Source organism: Acomys russatus, chromosome 12 (assembly GCF_903995435.1).
Source record: "Acomys russatus chromosome 12, mAcoRus1.1, whole genome shotgun sequence".
In the NCBI taxonomy this organism is placed as follows: domain Eukaryota; kingdom Metazoa; phylum Chordata; class Mammalia; order Rodentia; family Muridae; genus Acomys; species Acomys russatus.
In genome coordinates, this window is record NC_067148.1 from 8,398,388 (window position 1) to 8,418,426 (window position 20,039).

The 20,039-nt window shown below is 43.8% G+C and overlaps 1 protein-coding gene across 1 annotated transcript in view; it reads right to left on the reverse strand.

Moving 5' to 3' along the window:
* The window catches only part of Hecw2 (HECT, C2 and WW domain containing E3 ubiquitin protein ligase 2), a 360,925-nt gene that overhangs the window by 29,544 nt on the left and 311,342 nt on the right, over positions 1–20,039 (reverse strand). The window contains exons 20-21 of the mRNA XM_051153821.1: positions 12,363–12,483; positions 10,947–11,060 (exon numbers count right to left, since the gene is read on the reverse strand). Of these exons, the coding sequence (XP_051009778.1) occupies positions 10,947–11,060; positions 12,363–12,483 (235 nt within the window). The remainder of the gene's footprint in view (positions 1–10,946; positions 11,061–12,362; positions 12,484–20,039) is intronic.

The following is a 20,039-nucleotide window of genomic DNA, read 5'->3' on the forward strand; positions in this document are numbered from 1 at the left end:
AAAAATCCACAGACAGAATAATCAGCCTTTAACCTTTCTAGGTATTGGGCACGGTCTCTCCTCTGTAGAGAATGCTCATTACAGGGATGGCCGGCATACCAGGGCTAAACAAACAACAGTGAAAAAATTCCGATTTCAGTATTCCTCACCCAAAATAATGAGCTTCGTATTTACACAGGACATACCCAAAACTCCAGCTACTCATGAGATGATGCTTACCATGCACAATCCACTCAGAGTTACACACACACACACACACACACACACACACACACAAGCAAATGTTAAATGTCCAAAGCAAGGCCACAGGGGAGGAGTGCCATGCGAATGTTTCCTTCTCACAGAGAGAAGTGGCTACGTCCACTTAAGGGCCATGAAGACCTCAGGGATTTTTGAAATTTTTCTGAATGGGGGAAGAGAAAGAAGTCTCCCTAGAGGAATCAGAGGGAAAAAAGAAATAGGAAGAGGGTACAAGTGAAAAGTATAAGTTATAAAAATACTACAGAGCATCACAGAGCAGGAAAAAGGGATGTGAGGTAAGCTTCCTGAGGAAGGCCTCCCTGGGCAGGCAGGCTGGAGCCCTAGCTCCTGAAACACACTGCAGTCTACTTTACCTGTGAGAGCTTCAGAGGTGGAGTGAGGGCGAGATAAAGATTGCTGGGTTGGAGGAATGACAAGAGGCCAGCAATGCCCAAGGTGTGTGTGTGCTGGGGGAGAGGCAGAAGGGGAGGGGGTTGGAGTGTACTGCATCAGAGAGAAGTTTGAAATATGAAGCAACGCAGTATGCTAAATTTAAAATGAAAAAAATAAAAACTACACCCGCCCTTTGATAAAAAGTGCACACACAAAGATAGAGGTGGGAAGTAGCCAGCAACTACCACCTCTCTTTCCAAATGTATTATTTGGGCATTGCTGGAGAGAGAGAGAGAGAGAGAGAGAGAGAGAGAGAGAGAGAGAGAGAGAGAGAGAGAGAGAGAGAGAGAGAGGAGAGAGAGAGAGAGAGAGAGCGTGTGTATGTGTGTGTCTAGTGTAGTGTGTATGCAGAGGCCAGAGGCCAAATCTTCAGGTGACACCCACCTTTCTGAGACATGCATAGGTCTGGAGCTCACCAAACAGGCTATGGTGAGTGGCCAGTGAGCCTCCCCAGTGCTAGGATTATAAAAGTGAGCTAACACGCCTGGACTCTTTTTTTGAGACAGGCTTTCTCTCTGTGCTAGCTTTGGCTGTCCTGGACTTGCTTTGTAGACCAGGCTGGCCTCGAACTCACAGAGATCCGGTGCCTCTGTCTCCCAAGTACTAGAATTAAAGGCGTGCACCACCAATGCCCAGCTGCCTGGGCTCTTTAAAAAGTGTGAGTTCTGGGGATTGAACTTAAGTCCTCATGTTACTGACTGAGCCATCTTCCCAGATCCTACAATCCTAACTCACTATGTAGATGTCAAACTCTAAACTCACAGAAATACACCTACTTCTGCCTCCACATGCTAGGACTTAAAGGCATGCACTCCTCAGGTAGCCTCCAAAAAAAAATTTTTTTTTAAAAATGAAAGTGGGATCATCTGAGCCTGGTCCAGATAAAAAGTTTTGATGTAGAAAATGATCCTAATACAGACAGAAGAAAGATTTGGAAAAATAAAAATGTAACCAAAATAAAAATGACCTTTATATGTAGTGATAACAAAACAACATCTGAATAGCGAAAACTTCAACTCTTCCCACTTGTCATCCCATTTTTGTCACATCTGACTATGGATACCATAAATCATCTCAATAAATCATATCTTATCAATAAATCACCTCTGATTTTTTTCGAATGATTGCCCCCACAGTGCACCTGCAGGAAACCTACTAGGCAGAAAAAAGCAGCTACTGGAGACTCTCAGGACCAATCAGTGGCATGGTGGCTTTGTCCTTGGGGGTCACTGCATATAATGAAGCCACCCTGTGGCTCCAGGATAGGCTGGGATGGCCATCTTTAGTCTTCTCTGGGGTCGTGGAGAGGTACCCAGAAGCTCAGACTACCCATCTGTCACACAGCCTTTTGTGCAGCTTCCTCCTCCTCTCCGGGTTCCAGCTTCTGAGACCACCAGCAACAGAAACCTTCTATCTGGATGTTCTTTGCACACAGCCCTCCAACAAATCCAAATGCCAATTACAGTCTAAGAGTTAATCTAGGTCTTGAAGACAGAACAGTTTTCAACAGGCCACCCTTGGTAGGACTCCATATTTGGCCACCTTGGTCTCTATGGTATCTGTGCCTCTACCCCTGTTTTCATCCTGAGCAGATCACTTCCCTTCACTTCCTCTCGCTGCACAGGTGGGGATCCCCTGGTCTCCTGCCACTGACCCCAACCCTGAGGTGTGGGAAAGGAACTAAGTTCTAGATATTTTCCCTTCCTTCAAGGAACCCTAAAGTTCCCCAACAGTGGGGACACCATTAAATCCCCAAGTTCCCTTTGTCTTTCCACACAGTAGGGGAATATCGACTGAGATGACTGATCTTGGCTGTCAACTTGACACAGCGGGGAAAGCAGGAACCTAGCTGAGGAGCCGCCTCCACCAGACTGGCCTGTAGACGGGCCTAGGTGGTGTTAATTCTTGACTATTAGTTGGCACGGGAAGGCCAAGCCCCTATACACAGTGCTACCTCTAGGTAGGTGGTCGGCGTAGTGTAAAATAGCTGAATCCAAGTCTGAAAGCAAGCCAGTAAACAGCGTTCCACAGTGTTTTCTGCTTCGGGCTCCTGCCTTGAGGTCCTGCCCTGGTTGTCCTTTGATGATGGACTAGATTTCATAGGATAAAAAAAAACCATTTCCTCCCGCAAGCTGCAAGAGAAATAAAGCTAAACACCAATTGTCAAAGACATCATGGAGGTCATTTTGTCAAATGTCTTCGCATTTTATAGAGAAGACTGAGGCCGGAGAAAACCAAGCCGTGAGCTGAGTCAGGGGAGTTCTGTGATGATGTAATAGGTCTCCAGCCCTAAATAGGTGTCCTACTTTCAAATTTAAGGTTATTCCATATGCCCTGACCTTTGGTAAATATTAATCGTCTATCAAGATTAAAACAATACTGCTTATAGGAAGTGGCTTGACAAACTATGTCCTGGGGGCAGATCTGCCAAGGCCCTGGTTTTGTAAATAAAACTACACTGAAATGCACTGTGTTGGCTTATGTGTAGCCTGGTATTGTTCCCTGATAAAATGCTGAGGTGCCACAGAGAATGTAGGACAAAGTCTAAAAAATATTTACTATCCATCTCTTTATAGCAAAGTTTTGCCAACAGATACTGTTACAAAACCAGGAGGAGGGAAACACTTTATTAAAACATCCAGCTTACTATAAATCTTTAGTGAGACTCCTCCAAGGAGACATAGCACTCGCTGGCTTGCTATGGTTGCTCCTCTGTTGGGCTTTTCACATTGCAGAGGCCACCAGTACATTAGGGTCACAGAGAGCTGAAATATTAGGCAAAAGATAAAGTGAGTCTATTTTCTTTGAGATGGCTGATCTAAGCCATGCTGGCTCTACTGAGGACTTTCTATTAAAAATTAGAGGGTGATTCCTAGGATTTAACCCTGAATATTTCAATAATACTGCACTTACCAGAGTACATTCTGATAACCCATGTGTGTCGGCCACTCCATATATAAATTTAGACTTTGATCACACTGAAAGCAGGTGAGCCTGTCTTACCCTTTATGCTGGATGGTTTTATATCAACTTGATAGCAAGCTAAAATTATTTGAGAGGAAGAAACCTCAATTGAGAAAAATGCCTCTATAAGATCAGGCTGCAGGCAAGCCCATAGGGCATTTTCTTAATTAGTAATTGATGGGGGAGGGCACAGCCCATGGTGGGTGGGGCCATCCCTGGGTAGGTGATCCTGGGTCCTATAACAGAGCAGGCTGAGCAAGCCAATTCGCAGCATCCCTCCATGGCCATAGACTCCTGCCTCCAGGTTCCTGCCCTGCCTGAGTTCCTGTCCTGACTTCCTGTGGTGACTGATGATGATGAGCTGTGATGTGGAAGTGTAAGCCAAACAAATCCTTTCCTCCCCAACTTGCTTTTCGATCATGGTGTTTCATCATAGCACTAGAAAACTCTCAGATACTCCTTTCTGCATTACAAGTGTAGGGGCCCAAATACACATTGCTGAGCCATGACTAGAGCTCCCCCATGCTTACCAATGAAAACCAGCATCACTTACATTGTTATTTGACAGCTGGCGTTGCGCGTAAATGTGAGCCAGTTTGCTGTGAGGTGGTGGTACCTTAATTCAATGCCATGAGCACAGTGTGCCAATCCCTAAGAGATGACTCAGTCTGAAACCACGGTCAAACAAGTGAGTTGCCTTAGAAAGTTCACAGTGTAATGTCTTCTTGCATGGTGAAGTTTGTTAAGCCAACAACAGCCTTACTGACTGGTTCCCCTTGTGCTTCAAGACAAGAATATGTTCTCTGAAGAGCTGAGCTGAAAAGCAAAACTCACCTCAGGAGAAAAGAAAACAAACAGCTCCTTTAGAAGGAAATGGACATTTAGCTGTTAAACTTTTTATCTTCCTTTTTTTTTTTTCCTTCTAAACTCTTGAAGCCAAAGCCAAAGTAGTCTTTCTACTTTAATTTGGTTGTAAGTCCAACTGTAGAAGTGCATCCTGAGGAGTATGTTGTGTGTGGCAATTTTTTATCTATGTCTAGCAAATTCAATGAGACATGTCAAAGCAGGGCACGTGGGCATGCGGTTCCTATCACGCCTTAGCAACCTCATCCATATAAATAGTTAACGTGACTCATAGCACACGGATCCTTTGTTATATTCCTGTTCTGCCAGTTAGGTTGGTTCCGCGGCTAAAGGCTTGGCAAGGAAATACAGAAACTCTGGACAACGGGTGTGTAGCCACATAACAGCTGCATTTGAGGGCATTTCTGAACAAGCACAGATGTCAGTAGGGTGGCCATGGTGTCCCAAGCCCTGCTTGCTGACAGAGCATTTTACCCATCATCATGTTGCTGGCCTGGCACACCATACGAGTTATTAACAGCGCCTGACATGAGTTAAGATATTTAACTTTATTCTCCTAGTCTTTCTATCTCAAGTAAAAATAACTGAGAACAAAATACCCCAATGGGAACAGAGTGTAAAATGAGAGAAGACGAAGGTCTCGGGAAGTCCCACTATCTTTTCCCACAAGCTTGTCCAGGCATGCATGGTCTAGGCGCCTTCTGCTTCAGCCACAGGTATTTAGAGCAGGGTGGCTTGGCTTCTGAGCTACCTACCAAGGCCTGGGAGCTGAGTAAGGGAAGTCTGATAAAAAACAAACTTGCTCTTGGTGGTACCAAGCCAAGGCCTGGCTCCAGAGCATCCCTTATTGGCAGATAAGGATGATTCCGGATGATGTGACTGCCTCACTGAAGAAGGCAAGCAGCAACTCAAGTTCAAATGAAGATCTATGGCTTTATAGCTGGTTATATGGGGGAGCACTACTGGGTAACTTATAAGCAGAGGAGAAGACGATCTCAGGTCATCCTCCCTGGTTATTTTTATTTCCTAGGGAAATACATAAGGACCTCAGCAGAAAGATACTACACACAGGCCCCCAAACTAAAATTTTTTGCATACACTCCTCCCTGGTCTAAGTGTGGCTTGCAAGACTAATGAGTGACGTCATCCTGACAGCACTTTGCACATAACGAAATTTATTCTTTCTTCAATAAGGTGCCTTTTCCAGAGTTGCCAAGAGGAAAAAGAGAGGCGGAACAATCACAGTGTAAACATCCTCTCTTGTCTAGGACATTATTTGGTCGGTGTTTGAGGGTACAAAGAATTAGCTAATTAGCCAGGCACATGAGGTGGCACAGGTAGTCCCAGCACTTGGGGAGGCAGAGGCAGGTGGATCTCTGTTAGTTTGCGCTCAGCCAAGGCTATACAGAGAAACTCTGTCTTGAAAAAAAAAAAGTTAATGGCCTTATGAGATCTGGAGTGCTGATACCATGTGGGCTTTGGTTGCTAGGATTATTAATAAACAAAAACAATATGCTGAAGAATAATAAATAGCACCCCACTGCCTTCCCCCACCCCACATGCAACCCCTAGGCAGAGTGAGGCTCATCAGAAATAGGTTTCTGTGCTCTCCTCCCCTAACATTCCAAGATAAGAAAACTGTTCTGTGCTGGAAATTCCAGTGCCTAGAAACAACCCCCAGCTCTAGCCTAATTAAACTACTAATGACCAGACAGCACTTAGAAACTGTCTACTTTGTAAAAAGCCAAGGCTAACACACACACAACAAAATCATTTTAGTGAAACAAATAAGTTGTTCTAACGTACCTACACTCGTAGGCCCGAGGATGATTGTTTGTGTTTTTGTTAACGGAGTCAGGCGTTTCCAATAGTCTGCAATTGATCCTGCCTCAAATAGTGTCCATGTGTCCTGCCGAGCCTTACTTCTGGAACAATCTATATATCGTGCTGCAGCTATATGTGAATAAACAGCATGAACCACAGCTACTGTTTCTACAGAGCCACTACTCTACATGTTTTTTCGGAAGGCAAGTAAATGCATCGTTTTAAGAAGTACATCCACTGTTCTTTATGTTAAGGTAGACTGGCTGTGTCAGATTAGAAGTACAGTCACTGAGCCGGGGCATCAACAGTAACTGCAAACCATTAACCCTTCCTGGCTAGCATAAAGTTGACACAAAATAATATGCTAATATTAGCATTAATTTAGACTTCTCACAAAATCAATTCTATGCATTCACTCTACCGAGTGTAGGTGGTGGACAGAGGGTAAACAGCTGAAAATAACCCAGAGGAATGACTCATCTAACATTAAGGAGACATGAAAACTCAAAAAGGAAACCGGCTAAATCTTTATAAATCAGGACCAAATGTTTTCACTTGCTAAACCTATTATTTTAGATTTTTTTTTAAAACTTAAATATAAAAAGAATAGTACAAGAGCTCTTGCATATAGCCTTTATAAATACCTCAAATCAGTATAGCACAATCCTCATCCATACATCTGATGGAAACACTAATGGAAACACTGATGGAAACCTCTAGCCTCACTTGATCTTATCATCAACTTTAGAAGCCAAGCTGCTAGTCAGTACCCTCCCATCATCCTCTCTGATGACAACACCTTTGAGGCAATGGTTGCCTAAGTTGTTTTTCAGGAACTTGGAGCCATGTTTGTCTCAAGCCAGCAGAAGCCACCAACTGTTCACCTGGACCTCACAAGTGTGTCTTATTTGATACTTTTAGATTACACTAATGGTCCCATTTTCCCTTAGTGTGGGTCCTGTGAAGAGGGTGACTATTCATGGAGTGGACCTGCCCTCCACTTCTGTTTCCGTATGGACCACACTTTATCCCACTGAGACCTATAAACCCTATCCCTGGGCAGGCAGATCTGTGACTTGGGGTCCCACTTTCTTCGGAATAAACTCTGTTTTGCAAAACTTGCTTCAGTGATTGTCGTAACAGTATCATATTAAAAGAAACCAATACTGATGTATAACTATTAATAAAATATATGCTTATCCAGATTCCATTCACTTCTACTTAATTAATATCTTTTTTCTGCTCTACAATCTCATCTAGGAAGTGGCATGCATTTACTCATCGGCTCTCTTCTTCTTGACTAGAGCATTCTCTCAAACTCCTCTGGTTTTGCTGTCATTGTTTTTAATGTCGTCAATGATTTTCAGTATTGGTGAGATGTTTTTACAACGCCCCCTCAGCTGGGAATCATCTCACTTTTCATATATATATATATATATATATATATATATATATATATATATATATTGCAATAATGGGTTTGAGGAGGAAGATCACATGAGTAAAGGGTTGTTCTTGTGTGAAGGACACACTGTCAACATGATCACAACTGGAGGCAACATTTGCCAGGTTTGACAAAACAAACTCACTTCTCTGTCCCCTTATTCTTACTGTATTATCTGGGGGAGAAGGTCACTATACTATCCACACTTATGAAATGCTCCTGAGTTATTGGGAGAGATTTTTCTTTCTCTAATCTACTTCTTCATTTGATCATGTGTCCACTCCCTTGGAATTACTACTCAATATTTCTTTACTTATTCATTGTGTAGCTGATCTTATTCCTACTCTGGTCCCTGGGGACTCTGCTGGCTTCTGTGCCCTGTAGCTCTGAGCTGTCCACAAACTCCCCTGCTTTATAGCACACAGGAGAAGACACTTCAGTCTCCATCTGCCATAAACTTCTTGACCCAGGCTTAGAATCAATACTTTGTTCAAGAAACCTTGGTCCTGAAAAAACAAAAGACAAAACAAAAACAACAACAACAACAAAAAACCTAGAAACCAATATCTGAATAACATACATACTTATTTTTTAATGCCAAACAGTAGACTTAAACTCAAAGAACTTAAAACAACAACAATTTGACAGCATTAAAACTACCCCAGCACTTGGGAGGCAGAGGCAGGTGGATCTCTGTGAGTTCGAGTCCAGCCTGGTCTACAAATTGAGTCCGAGACAGCCAGAGATCACACAGAGAAACCATATCTCGAAAAACCAAAAACCAAAACAAAACAAAAACAATCCCAAAAAACCAAACCAGAGCAAAAAGCCAACCAACAGACCAAAAGAAAAACCCTGGAGATGAGGAAATAACAGAAAAGTTCCATTTCTAAAATTCAGGGGGAAAATGTAGGCATTTTCTTTACAATCCAGAGAGAAGTGTGTCTTTTTTCCCCTCTTAAACTTTGATGTAGTTTTGAGGTTTCTTTGTTTTTTTAGCAAGAGCACAGTTTTCTTGTTTCAAAGCCACCAGCTGTATTCTCAGTACCACAACTGAAGGTGGGGCCTATATCTAGCACCTATATGAAAACACTGGTGTGACAGAGCCTTAGTCCAGGAGCCCAGTGCCAATAGCTCGTGTTTGGAGGGGCAGATGCAGGATTATTTCTTCTGAGACCATTCCCAAAACATCCTCTCTCTCTTCCCTTTGGTGTCAGAGGAAGTGGAAAGTGACAGGGGCAGGAAGCACTTGATCACCCGTGGTCATCAAACAAAAAGACATCTAGCTCTACTTGGAAGTGATAGCATCAGTTCAAAATATGGTGGACCACATCAGGGTGATCTCCCTCGACAGACATCTGGTCTACGCAAATGTATCCATTAGCGCTTTCTAAAGTATATCGATGAGATCTCAACAAACCTTGTAGGCCACGCCAGGAGTGCATCTGTGGACCCGGCTATCAGCTCTTTGAAGGCTGAGGTAACCTCAGCTTGAGAGTTCAAGGCCAGCCTAAGCAACATAAGCAAGATGTGTGTGTGTGGGGCGGGGGGGGGGGGGGGGGGGGGGTGGGGCGGAAGCCTGCGGTCTAATAATAAGAAAGGCAGCTGGAGTTCTGGGAGCGAGAAATATTCTCATCCAGACCAGACTGGTCCTGTAAGGAAATATTTGAAATCCCTTGCATACCTGTGAAGAGGCTAACAACACTTGCCTCCGGTTTCAACTGTGCACCTGCATCTTTAAGCAAACTAACACAAGCTACAAGTCCATTTAAATATGCACATTAGTCACGAAAGATCTGAAGCCTCAGGGAAGCTCAAGTCCAAACTCCATGTTTTCAGTCACCACCTGGAACACTACAGAAACGTTTCAAGGTCAAAACAAAAAACCAAAAAACCCCAGGATCCAGACAGACTAAGGACACGACAGGGTGTTTCTTAAATCCCAGCACAGTCCAAGAGTGCCAGAAGAAAGACTTACAGCCCGGGTCTCGTTTTTGCTAGTCTCTAGTCCATGGACACGTAATTCATGCAGTGTTTTATCATCTGTTGAAGGACCAAAGTGGTTGGACATCACCACTGTGTGGCCTTGTTCTTCTTCATTAGTGGGTATGACTGAGAGGGCGTTCCTAAGGTGATCCAAACAACTGAGCCTGGTGGCACGGGCCTATAAGCCCCACTTGCAAGGAGATGGGACACAGGAAAATTGCAATTTTCAAGGTCCCTCTGGGCTCCTGACTATGTTCAAGGCACGCTGAAGTAGGTTGTTAAGACCCACTCTCAAAATAAAAACTAGAAAAGCACAGGCGATACACCTCAGGATGCTGGCCTAGCATATAGGCAAGGTCCATAGTGCCTCAGGACAGCTGAGTAAATAAACACACAAGCCAACTGTGCCGAACAGAACACAAGCAGACTTTAGATGACTGCGCGGTGCTTTTAAGTTGGGTCTAGTAGATACAAGCTACAAAGCAAGCACCTGAGTCCTGAGATAAGAAGGAGGGGGCCTATGGGGGAATGCTATGTCTATGGGGGAGGGGGATGTGTAGCAGAGTCAGTGTGGGAGCCCCAGCCCCTCGTTTCCCAACCCTTATCTAGATGAGCACACTCATGGAAGAGTCATGTTGCACGGTTTGTTTACAGTAGGCGGTTTATTGGGAAGTAGCCTGCCCTCCCCAGGGGAGAGACCTGGAGGTGGGAAAACAAGTGCAAAGGCATTGGCGTGGTCGCTGTGGGTGCTTCCGGGCACAGCAGCAGGATCCGTGAATCTCAACCAAGGCTTATTTAACAGGTGACATACATTCTACTCAGTCAGCCAACGTGGAGAACAAGATGTAATCTGTAGTCCCTTGCTTCTAGCCCCCCACCCACCCAAAGCTCCATTTCCCCCTTCAAACCATAGATGTAGAGAAAAAGCGAATAAACCGGCCTTCTAACTGAGAAAAATGAATGTTACGTAAGAGTTATTTTAATTAAAAATGTCAAATGATTGAAAAACCAGAAGAAGAAGAAGAAGAAGAAAAGTCAAAATGTTCAAGCATGTGAGAACAACATTTCCTGCCAGAAGGATTTCCTGTTTTCGGAACCACAGAGACGCAGAGAAACATCCGTTCCGTAGCCACAGCCTGTGCTGCACAGACCACTTCTCTATTCTACTTACCCTTCCTCCCCAACGAAGGTGACATATAGTTTATTCCTCTGCAAGTCCTTTCTGGAGTAGCCCATAATCTGATTAAAAGCATCTTCCAGCAAGTGGTCCCTCCGGATAATTAACCTGTCCACGAAGAGGCAATTTGAAAAGTGCATTAAAGGGCTGTTTCCTACTCACTGTCTTTCTTGCCGTTTAGTCTCTATTTGCCACAATTAACCAGGTGAGGAGGGAAGCTGCTTAATGCCATTGCTGTCTGCACTTAAATAAACATCTGCCTTTAACTCTTTAACAGAACAGCAAACTTACGCAAGATAATCAGAGACAGAGACAGAGACAGACACAGAGAGACAGAGACAGAAGTTGCTTATTAAAGAAAGAACAATGCTATGAGGTAATCTTTTAGACTGGAATGTTCCTAAGCATGGAATTCAACTACTGAATAACCAGTGAGAACCAGGAGGGTGCCTCCGTGTCTGTGTGTGTGTGTGTGTGTGTGTCCTGCAAGCAAAACATGTTTACAATTGTACTTACTTTAAGTTTTAAATTAAGTGAATTTTAAGATTTTTTTTCCCCTAAAGGGTAGATAAAAATAAATGATGTTTGTGGGAATTTACTGTGATGATGACAATTAAAGCCATCCTCTACAGATACCAATTTATCTTACTGTCTGTAGTAATGACAAAGAAATGACAGGGTGCCTGAATCTATGAAAGATCTTGGTAATTCAAGTAGCAGAAAAAGCATAGTTCAGAGAGAGACGGAATTTGGGTTGAGCTGATGTGCTTGGAGGCCCACGAAGGAGGCATTGCCTGAGCAAACCTTCCTGTGCCTGGTTGCCGTGAGCATGAGGCTGGTCCATGTGCACCCAAGGCCCGCAGTGACTTTCTCTCTTCACAGGTGGGATAGTGAGCTCAAGTGTGTGTCCGGCATAGGGCTGAGGTAGGCAGGAGGGAAAGAGATACACACAGGGATGGAAGGGAGGTGGTTACGAGAGGCAGACACAGCATCCAGAGCAGGCTCTGTTGTACCAAGCGAGGTTCACTTCACAGAGCTAAACAGAGATGATCATTTATTACCTTCCACTCATGTGGGCCCAGGAACTACTAACATGCAGAAGACAACATTGTGATAACTGTACGTCTCACAAATATCAGATGGGCCAGCAAAGAGGTACTCCTCAGGAGAAAAAGTAACCATCTTTAATTTTGTCTATAGCTTTACACAGTCCTAGCTTGACGGGAAAGGTAAGCATAACAGTGCTTAATTCCTGAGCAACATTTTACATTGTGAAGGTGTAATTCATAAATTCCCAAATAATAATGTCCATTAAAATAAAGGCTTATGTGACAACCAATTTTCCAAACCCCCAACTGCTTCCTATCCACGTACCATCTAAATCATGCGGTTTGTGTCATTACTACTTACTTTAATTTCCCTGGGCCTTGTCCGTATCCTTTGGTTTCTAACTTCCTGTAAAAGTTCCTTAGTTTGGCTTCAAAATCTCTCTTGTAAGGGGCTGGAGCCCGGGCGTTGGCACGCTGAGTACCTGCAGCAACCACAAAAGGACAGCCTGGATCTGTGCCCTGTACAATCCACACCACTATAAAAGACTACCACAAGTTAGCAAAACAAGTGACACACTGCTTTCTGCTTCTGCATCACTCCCAACATGCGTGTGCTCGTGTATACACACACACACACACACACACAAAGCCTTAACAAAGCTCAAAGAAAGTCTTAAGAAAAATTCTTCTTTGTAGCTTTTGGATGAGAATAAAGATCCTGTTTAGCCCAGGATGGTGGTAGTGTATGCCTGTAATCTCAGGAGGCAGAGGCAGGTAGATCTCTGTGAATTCGAGGCCAGCCTGGTCTACAAGGTGAGTCCAGAACAGCTAGGCTACACAGAGAAACCCTGTCTTGAAAAACAAAACAAAACAAAACAAAACAAAAAGGTATTTATGCCACTCGATGAGCAAGTATTATTAATAAAGTCTTATTAAACATGGCTTCTTCCTCTTTCCACAGAAAAATGTGTGTCACAGGTGATTAAGTTGCACGCTAGGATGTTAGACCAGTGATGAATAGGGGAATCAGACACAGACATGACAAAAACAGTCTCCACAAAGTACTTCCTAATTCAATTAAAGGAACCAGAAAAGAAAGTATGGTCTTGTACATTACACACAACACAAGTTCTATGAGATTTCTTTTCTTTGTTTCCTTCTTTCTTCTTCTTCTTCTTCTTCTTCTTCTTCTTCTTCTTCTTCTTCTTCTTCTTCTTCTTCTTCTTCTTCTTCTTCTTCTTCTTCTTGGTGTGTGCATATCTGTGAGTTTCATTGCTGTTATTTGTTTTGTTTAGCATAGATAGGCCTTGAATTTTCCATCCTTCTGCCTGTGCCTCAGGAGTGCTTCAGTTATAGGCTTGAACCATAGGGCCTTGCAATATTTTCTTTAACAAATGGTTTTCTTTAACAGATGGTTATTTATTGCTAATCTTGTGTTATATTCAACAATGGAAGCCCTGGTTGAGAAGACAGAAATAAAATACGACATAATTAAGTTTGTTTGTTTGTTTTTCGAGGACAGGGTTTCTTTGTGTAGCCTTGGCTGTCCTGGACTCACTTTGTAGACCAGGCTGGCCTTGAACTCACAGAGATCTGCCAGCCTCTGCCTCTTGAGTCCTGGGATTAAAGGTGTGCACCACCACTCCAGGTGACATAATTAAGGTTTAAATGCATGGGATATAAACTGTAAAGCAAAAGAGATAAAACTACAGCCCTGGGGCTATATCCAGCCTCATAGGTCTACTTTGTTTGCCCCTAGATTTAAAAAAAAAAAAAGACTAAAGATTAATTGCCATTATGTAAAAATTATTAGATTTTAAGTAATAGAAAAACAGGGTTTTCTCTTAAAAGTTATGAGAAATCTTACAACTGGCTTGTACGGAAATCGGCATCTGCTTCCTTGGAGTCCACTCCCTCCATCCACTCAGTGACACTGGCTGCCTGACCTCCTGGATATTTGCCTTTGAGATCAGTGGTATGGAAGATAATAGTAATGTCACCAAAAAGTAATGTGTGTGAGCAGAGATCAAAATGGAAATGACCCGAGGGAGGAGCTTAATTGGAGCCTAAGTGGTTAATTGCCTAGTCGATAGGATCTAGAATTACCATGGAAACAAACCTGAGGGCGTTTGTGATGGAATTTCTAGGTCTGCTTAATTGAGTAGGAAGACCTACCCTAAATGTTAGTAGCACATTTCGGGGGGGTGTGGGGGGGGGGGGGGGGGGGGGGCGGGAATCCAGGACTGAGTGAAAAGAAGAGGGCTAAGTACCTGAAATCCAACCCTCTGCTATTTGATTGAGGATGCAAAATAACCAGCCACCATCTGCTCCTGCCCCCAGGTCTTCCTTGATGTGGCGGACTGTATCCCCTTGAAATATAAGCCAAAATAAACCTTTCCTCCAGTAAGTTGCTTTTTGTCCAGTATTTGATCACAACAGCAAAAAATTAAATAACACAAAACTCATAAATAGCTGGATGTGGTGGCACACGCCTTTAATCTCAGCACTCTAGAGGCAGAGGCAGGAGGATCACTGTGAGTTACAGTCCAGCCTGATCTACAGCCTGAGTTCCAGGACAGCCAAGGCTGTTACACAGAGAAACCCTGTCTTTAAAAAAAAAAGGAGAAAAAAAAAAAAAAAGGAAAGAAAGATGAGAGGAAATTAATCAGTCAGAAAGGCTGGAGCCAATTAGAAGAACTTAATGACAGGATGGGGTGGGGGCAGGGTGGTCAGGTGGAATTTGATTGGAGGACTTCTCAGCAGAGGGTATTGGGCAGATGAAGAGTGGGAAAGAGGAAGAGAGACTGAAGGGTGGAGAAGCAGTTAGGAGTTTATACACCAGCTGAGGCCTGAGGGTTTAAGAACTGGTCAGGAGTGTGGTGACTCAGAGGAACACCAACCATGAGAATACAAATTAGTCCCAGTAGAAAAGCAAGGGGGCAAGCCTGGGAAGCTCGGATGACAACAGAGTTTCCAAACAATAATGATAGCTGTTGTTTGATAAGCACCTGCAGTACATCACAGATAACGCACTTTCCATAGGGGCAGCTTGAGAAATCGCCACAGGGAGGCTGGGCCCTGGTTATTAAGGTTTTCCTTATCATTTTGTTAGAGAGGAAAATGAGGAAGCAGTTTCCTATCCAGACCCTATGCCAGGGACTCTGGAAGCTGCGTAAATATTGAGTTGGATACGACAGTCAACGGGCACTCTGCATAAGAGATTAGTCAGTTCCAGTGGATGAAATGAGTTCATCTGTGCATGACACTGTGCAGCGGCTGTGTCCTAAGAAGTCCTCTGTGTGCTGCTCCTAATGCCATCTGCATACACACTCAACGTATAGACAAACATATAGGCGCTTTAGGATGGTAGTGACAAGACTGGCTCCTGACCAGCAATCTGCCTGGAGGCTGGTCTGTGGAGTTACAAACTTTTTGTTCAAAGAGCTAAGAGTTAAGTCATAATATAACAAATAAATTCACCCTTTAAAAAAAGATCCAGAAAGCAAAAGAGAATCCTAGGCAGTGGTTCTCAATCTTGAGTGAATATTAGAATCTCTTAGGAAACTTTTTAAAATTCCAAGGTTCAGACCACACCCAAAACCATCACATCAGAATCTGTGGGGATAGGACCCAGGTGTAAGTCTTCTACAGCTTTCCAGATGATTCCAAAATTCAGCCACTCTGAGGACTCACTTACAGGAAGCTTAAGTGCAACCAGTGAGCCAAGTGGGCAGCACCCGGGCGGTGACATGGGAAGATGGTTGCCAGTGTGTTCAAAGAAGTCATGTGCACCACAAGGAGACATAAGCCACGTGAGTGTGAGTGCTAGGCCGCTGCTGGCTGGAGGAGGGCCCAGGCAGGGTACCGCTCTGCCTCAACAAACCCGAGAGCGCTGCGCAAGAAGCTCTAAACTAGCGACAGCTCGGAATGCAACCAAGTGAATCAGCGTCACCACAGTCAGTGGTGGGAAACAGAAAATGAAGATCAAAGACTGAATGAAGCTCTTTACAGACTCAAAGGAAACATCATCCCCTTAGTTGGCTGTGTTAAGAAGTAGCTTATACACTACAGCTGTATAATTTGAGATGCCCAAAAAGTGGTGGGAAATCCCACAATGCATTTGGTCACTCTCAACACAGGTAAATTAAAAGTCAGCCCTCCCTCCGTCTATACTCTGGGTAAGGGACTTAATGATGGGGAATCTGGTAACAAATGGTTCAAGGCAGACATGCTTTTGCTAACAGTTCTGTTGTATTAAAAAAAAAAAAAATCTCTGTCTTTAATTCCAGCACTTGGGAGGCAGAGGCAGGCAGATCGCTGTGAGTTCCAGGCCAGCCTGGTCTACAAAGGGAGTCCAGGATAGCCAAGGTTACAGAGAGAGGCCCTGTCTCAAAAAAACAGAAAAAAAATCTCATATACTTTACTTAAAAATACAGTGTAGCCGGGCAGTGGTGGCATGCCTTTAATCCCAGCACTCGGGAGGCAGAAGCAGGTGGATCGCTGTGAGTTCGAGGCCAGCCTGGTCTACAAAGTGAGTCCAGGACAGCCAAGGCTACACAGAGAAACCCTGTCTCAAAAAACAAAAACAATACAGTGTAAATGATGCTGCTGTCCTTTGTTAAATCCTCCATTTGTTTTTAACTCTCGAGTAGCCAACGCTGGCTTCAAACTCACTGCGTAGCCAGACACAGCCTGAACTCCTGATTTTCCTTCCTCCGCCTCTCAAGTGCTGGGATCTCATGCATGCACCAGCACACACAGCTCCCAGCCTGTATTTAAGAATTAAGACAGATGGGAAACAATGTGTAGTTAGGTGGAGGGTTTTTTTTTTTTTTTTAGGAGTCTGAAGTGGAGTTTAAGAATTTAGCAGTAGAGTATGGATTGTCTTGTGAGGCTGGAGATGAGATAGGCAGTTCAGGAAAGACCTGTCTGAGGAACAGCTGACAGCAAGCACGGCCTCGGGGACAAGGTAGGAAATGTGGCACAGGTAAGAGCAGAGTCCTGAGTGAGCTTCCATTTGCGTCTCATTGGAAGAACTTTGTTTTTTTTCACTATAGGAAGGCATTGATGGTTTTTCAACAGCATTAATATTGAAAGAACTGTATAATTCCAAAGGTTAATCTGGCATTATCATGGATGCCAGACTCCGGGAGCTAAGTTTCAAATGTTGGAAACAGACCACAGCTTCATGGGAGTTATTTCAATGGTAGCTATAAAGCTGTGTGTTCCTCCTTGTAATTTATGAATAGAATTCTGACCATCTATAGTTTTGAAAAAGTACTACCATGATTAATTCTGAGAGGTTAATTTTGTGGTGTGGGAAAGGACAGTGTTGTTAGAGTAAATTTTAAAACAATATAAAAATTAACTGATAAATTGTTAAACATAACCTACAAAAATGCTTATGGTTAAAATAAAACTATTTTAAGAAGTAAAAGGGGGGGGTGGTGGAGGAGAGACAGAGTCTTGCTATATAACTCAGGCTGGCCTAGAAGTTGAAATCTTCCTGCCTCTCCCTTCCTGGGATTATGGATGTGAGCCACCATTCCCAAGAGCAGCGGCCATATAATTAATACAAGTCAGGCTCAACTGCCAAGAACTTCCAGGGAAGGAACAAGGCTATATTGGTTCTGGAAACCAAAAAAATGTGCTTGGAAGATTGAGCTGATAGAAATGTATGGGAACCACGGCCACAACTGAAGGCATGCCCTGTCAGCAAGTCAGTCCTCTCAGGGTCCTTAGAGTTTTCCCAATGGGAATCACATGGGGAAAGGCCAGTTGCTTCTGGGAAGTGATCAAATGGAGGACAACTTCATGGGTGGCTAGTGATATTATTAACTGTTCACATCGCGGGAACTTTTTTTTAGTAACAGCTATTAAGGCTGTTATTTTATTTTTTTTTTTTTGTCACTGCTAGGTAGATCTTAGGAACTTTCATATGCTATATATGTCACAACACTGAGTTGGTATTCAGACCCTGGAATGAGCGGCTGAGGTTCCTATTTAACATAGCAAAGTGGACCTGGCTTCAGGTCCCTACTGGTACTTTCCAGCCCATGGGCGGGGCTTCCTCCCGCCTCGAGGCTCTTCACTATATAATCCAGACATTTTGGTCACCCCCAGCCCCTCCTCCTCTCTGCATGCATGCTGTCTCTCTCTGACCCTGATTTTCTATGTCCCTCTGCATGGTGACTTCCCTGGCCGCCATTCCTTGGGACCAGTGAACCTGCCCAAGAGCTGCCCCAATAAACCTGCTTTTATACTTAAATTTCATCAACAGAGAATGCCAACCACACTGCATAATAACTGACTATAGAAGTCTACCTGACAAAATATCTCAGATGACATGAGAGAAGCATTGGCATCAAATTCTGGAGACGTCTGTGTTTTTCTGCTTCTGGGTATGCAACCCGAAATCCGCTTGGCTTTACACTCTTCTCTGAATGCGTCTGGACCTTGACTACATAACTCCAGAGCTCTGTCCTACTACAAACTCGAGACCCACTTCTTCCCTGGTTCCCTTTCCATTTACACTACACTACACTACCCTACACGCACGCACGCACGCACACTTTTGCCCTCTATCTCCCATTAGTAATGGAGAACAAGCCAATAAGCATTACAATAATTTCTAGATAGCGTCATCTTCTGGATATACTGTAAGTGTATGTTAAGAAGGGACCGTCACCATGGAGACAGCTTGGGCAGAGCATGGGTGTGTAAGTCCTCTAATCTATTTTCTAAGAGCAGCAAAAGTCTTAGATTTATGCTACTTACTTAAATGTATATTTGTTCATTTTTTGGTCCTGGGGATTAAATGTGGGGCCTCATGTATATGTCGGGCAATTAATCTACCACTGAGCTATATACTCAGCCTATTTTTAACTTTTATTTTAAGACAGGGTCTCACTAAGTTGCCCAGGCTAGCCTTGAACTCATTCTGAAGCCCAGGCTGGCCTTGAACTTGCCGTCTTCCTGTCTTTGCCTTCTGACGTAGCTGGGATTCCAGGCCTGATCTACCATGCTTGGCTCATAACATTTACTGAAAACTATTTGATACTGTGGTTTTTCAGACTTGGCCAAGAAGTAAGTTTTTAAAAAGGGAACACTGAAGGGCATACCAATACCAGACACCCTATTCTGGCAGCACCAGTGATAAGGATGAAGATTATTAACAGAAACCAAAACATCTATACTAACTGGATTCAAGGGGCTATTAATAAGAAAAATAAAAAAATAAAAAGGAGCTGTGAAGCTGGGAGGGAGGTGAGGGTATGGGGGAGTCAGAGGGAGGGAGGTGAGGGTATGGGGGAGTCAGAGGGAGGGAGGTGAGGGTATGGGGGAGTCAGAGGGAGGGAGGTGAGGGTATGGGGGAGTCAGAGGGAGGAAGGTGAGGGTATGGGGGAGTCAGAGGGAGGGAGGTGAGGGTATGGGGGAGTCAGAGGGAGGGAGGTGAGGGTATGACGGAGTCAGAGGGAGGGAGGTGAGGGTATGGGGGAGTCAGAGGAAAGTATTGGTGGATAGATATAACCAAATCCAATATATATTATATGAATGCATGAAACTTCCAAAGATTAAAAAAAAAGATTAAAAAATAGCTATATCAAAACAGTACTGAGCAGAGAGGAAAAGAAAAGAAGAGAGAAGTTTCTAAGAGGAGAAGGAGGTAAGATGCATTGCTGGGGGAAACCGAAGAGTCGTGGGGAGAAACAAACCCCCTCTCGTGGTCCATTGCATTGCAAAAAGCGTAGGAGGACCCAGGAGGCTCCTCAGTGCTGTGAGTCCAGTGACCTCACGCTGCTTGTAGCTCCAACCTCTCCAACTGTAGTGATGCCACCACAGTTCTCTCCCACACCCCAACACCAGGACCATGCCCCACTCCCCAACCATGCAGCACCTCAATGTGCCATGGTTTTGAAAACAAGGAGAAAAATAACATGCATGAAAAATGTCAAGGAAAGCAATGTTAAACAGATTATCATGCCATTGACATCATAGTTTTAGCCTCCTGGAAAATGTACACAGAAATTATATCTCT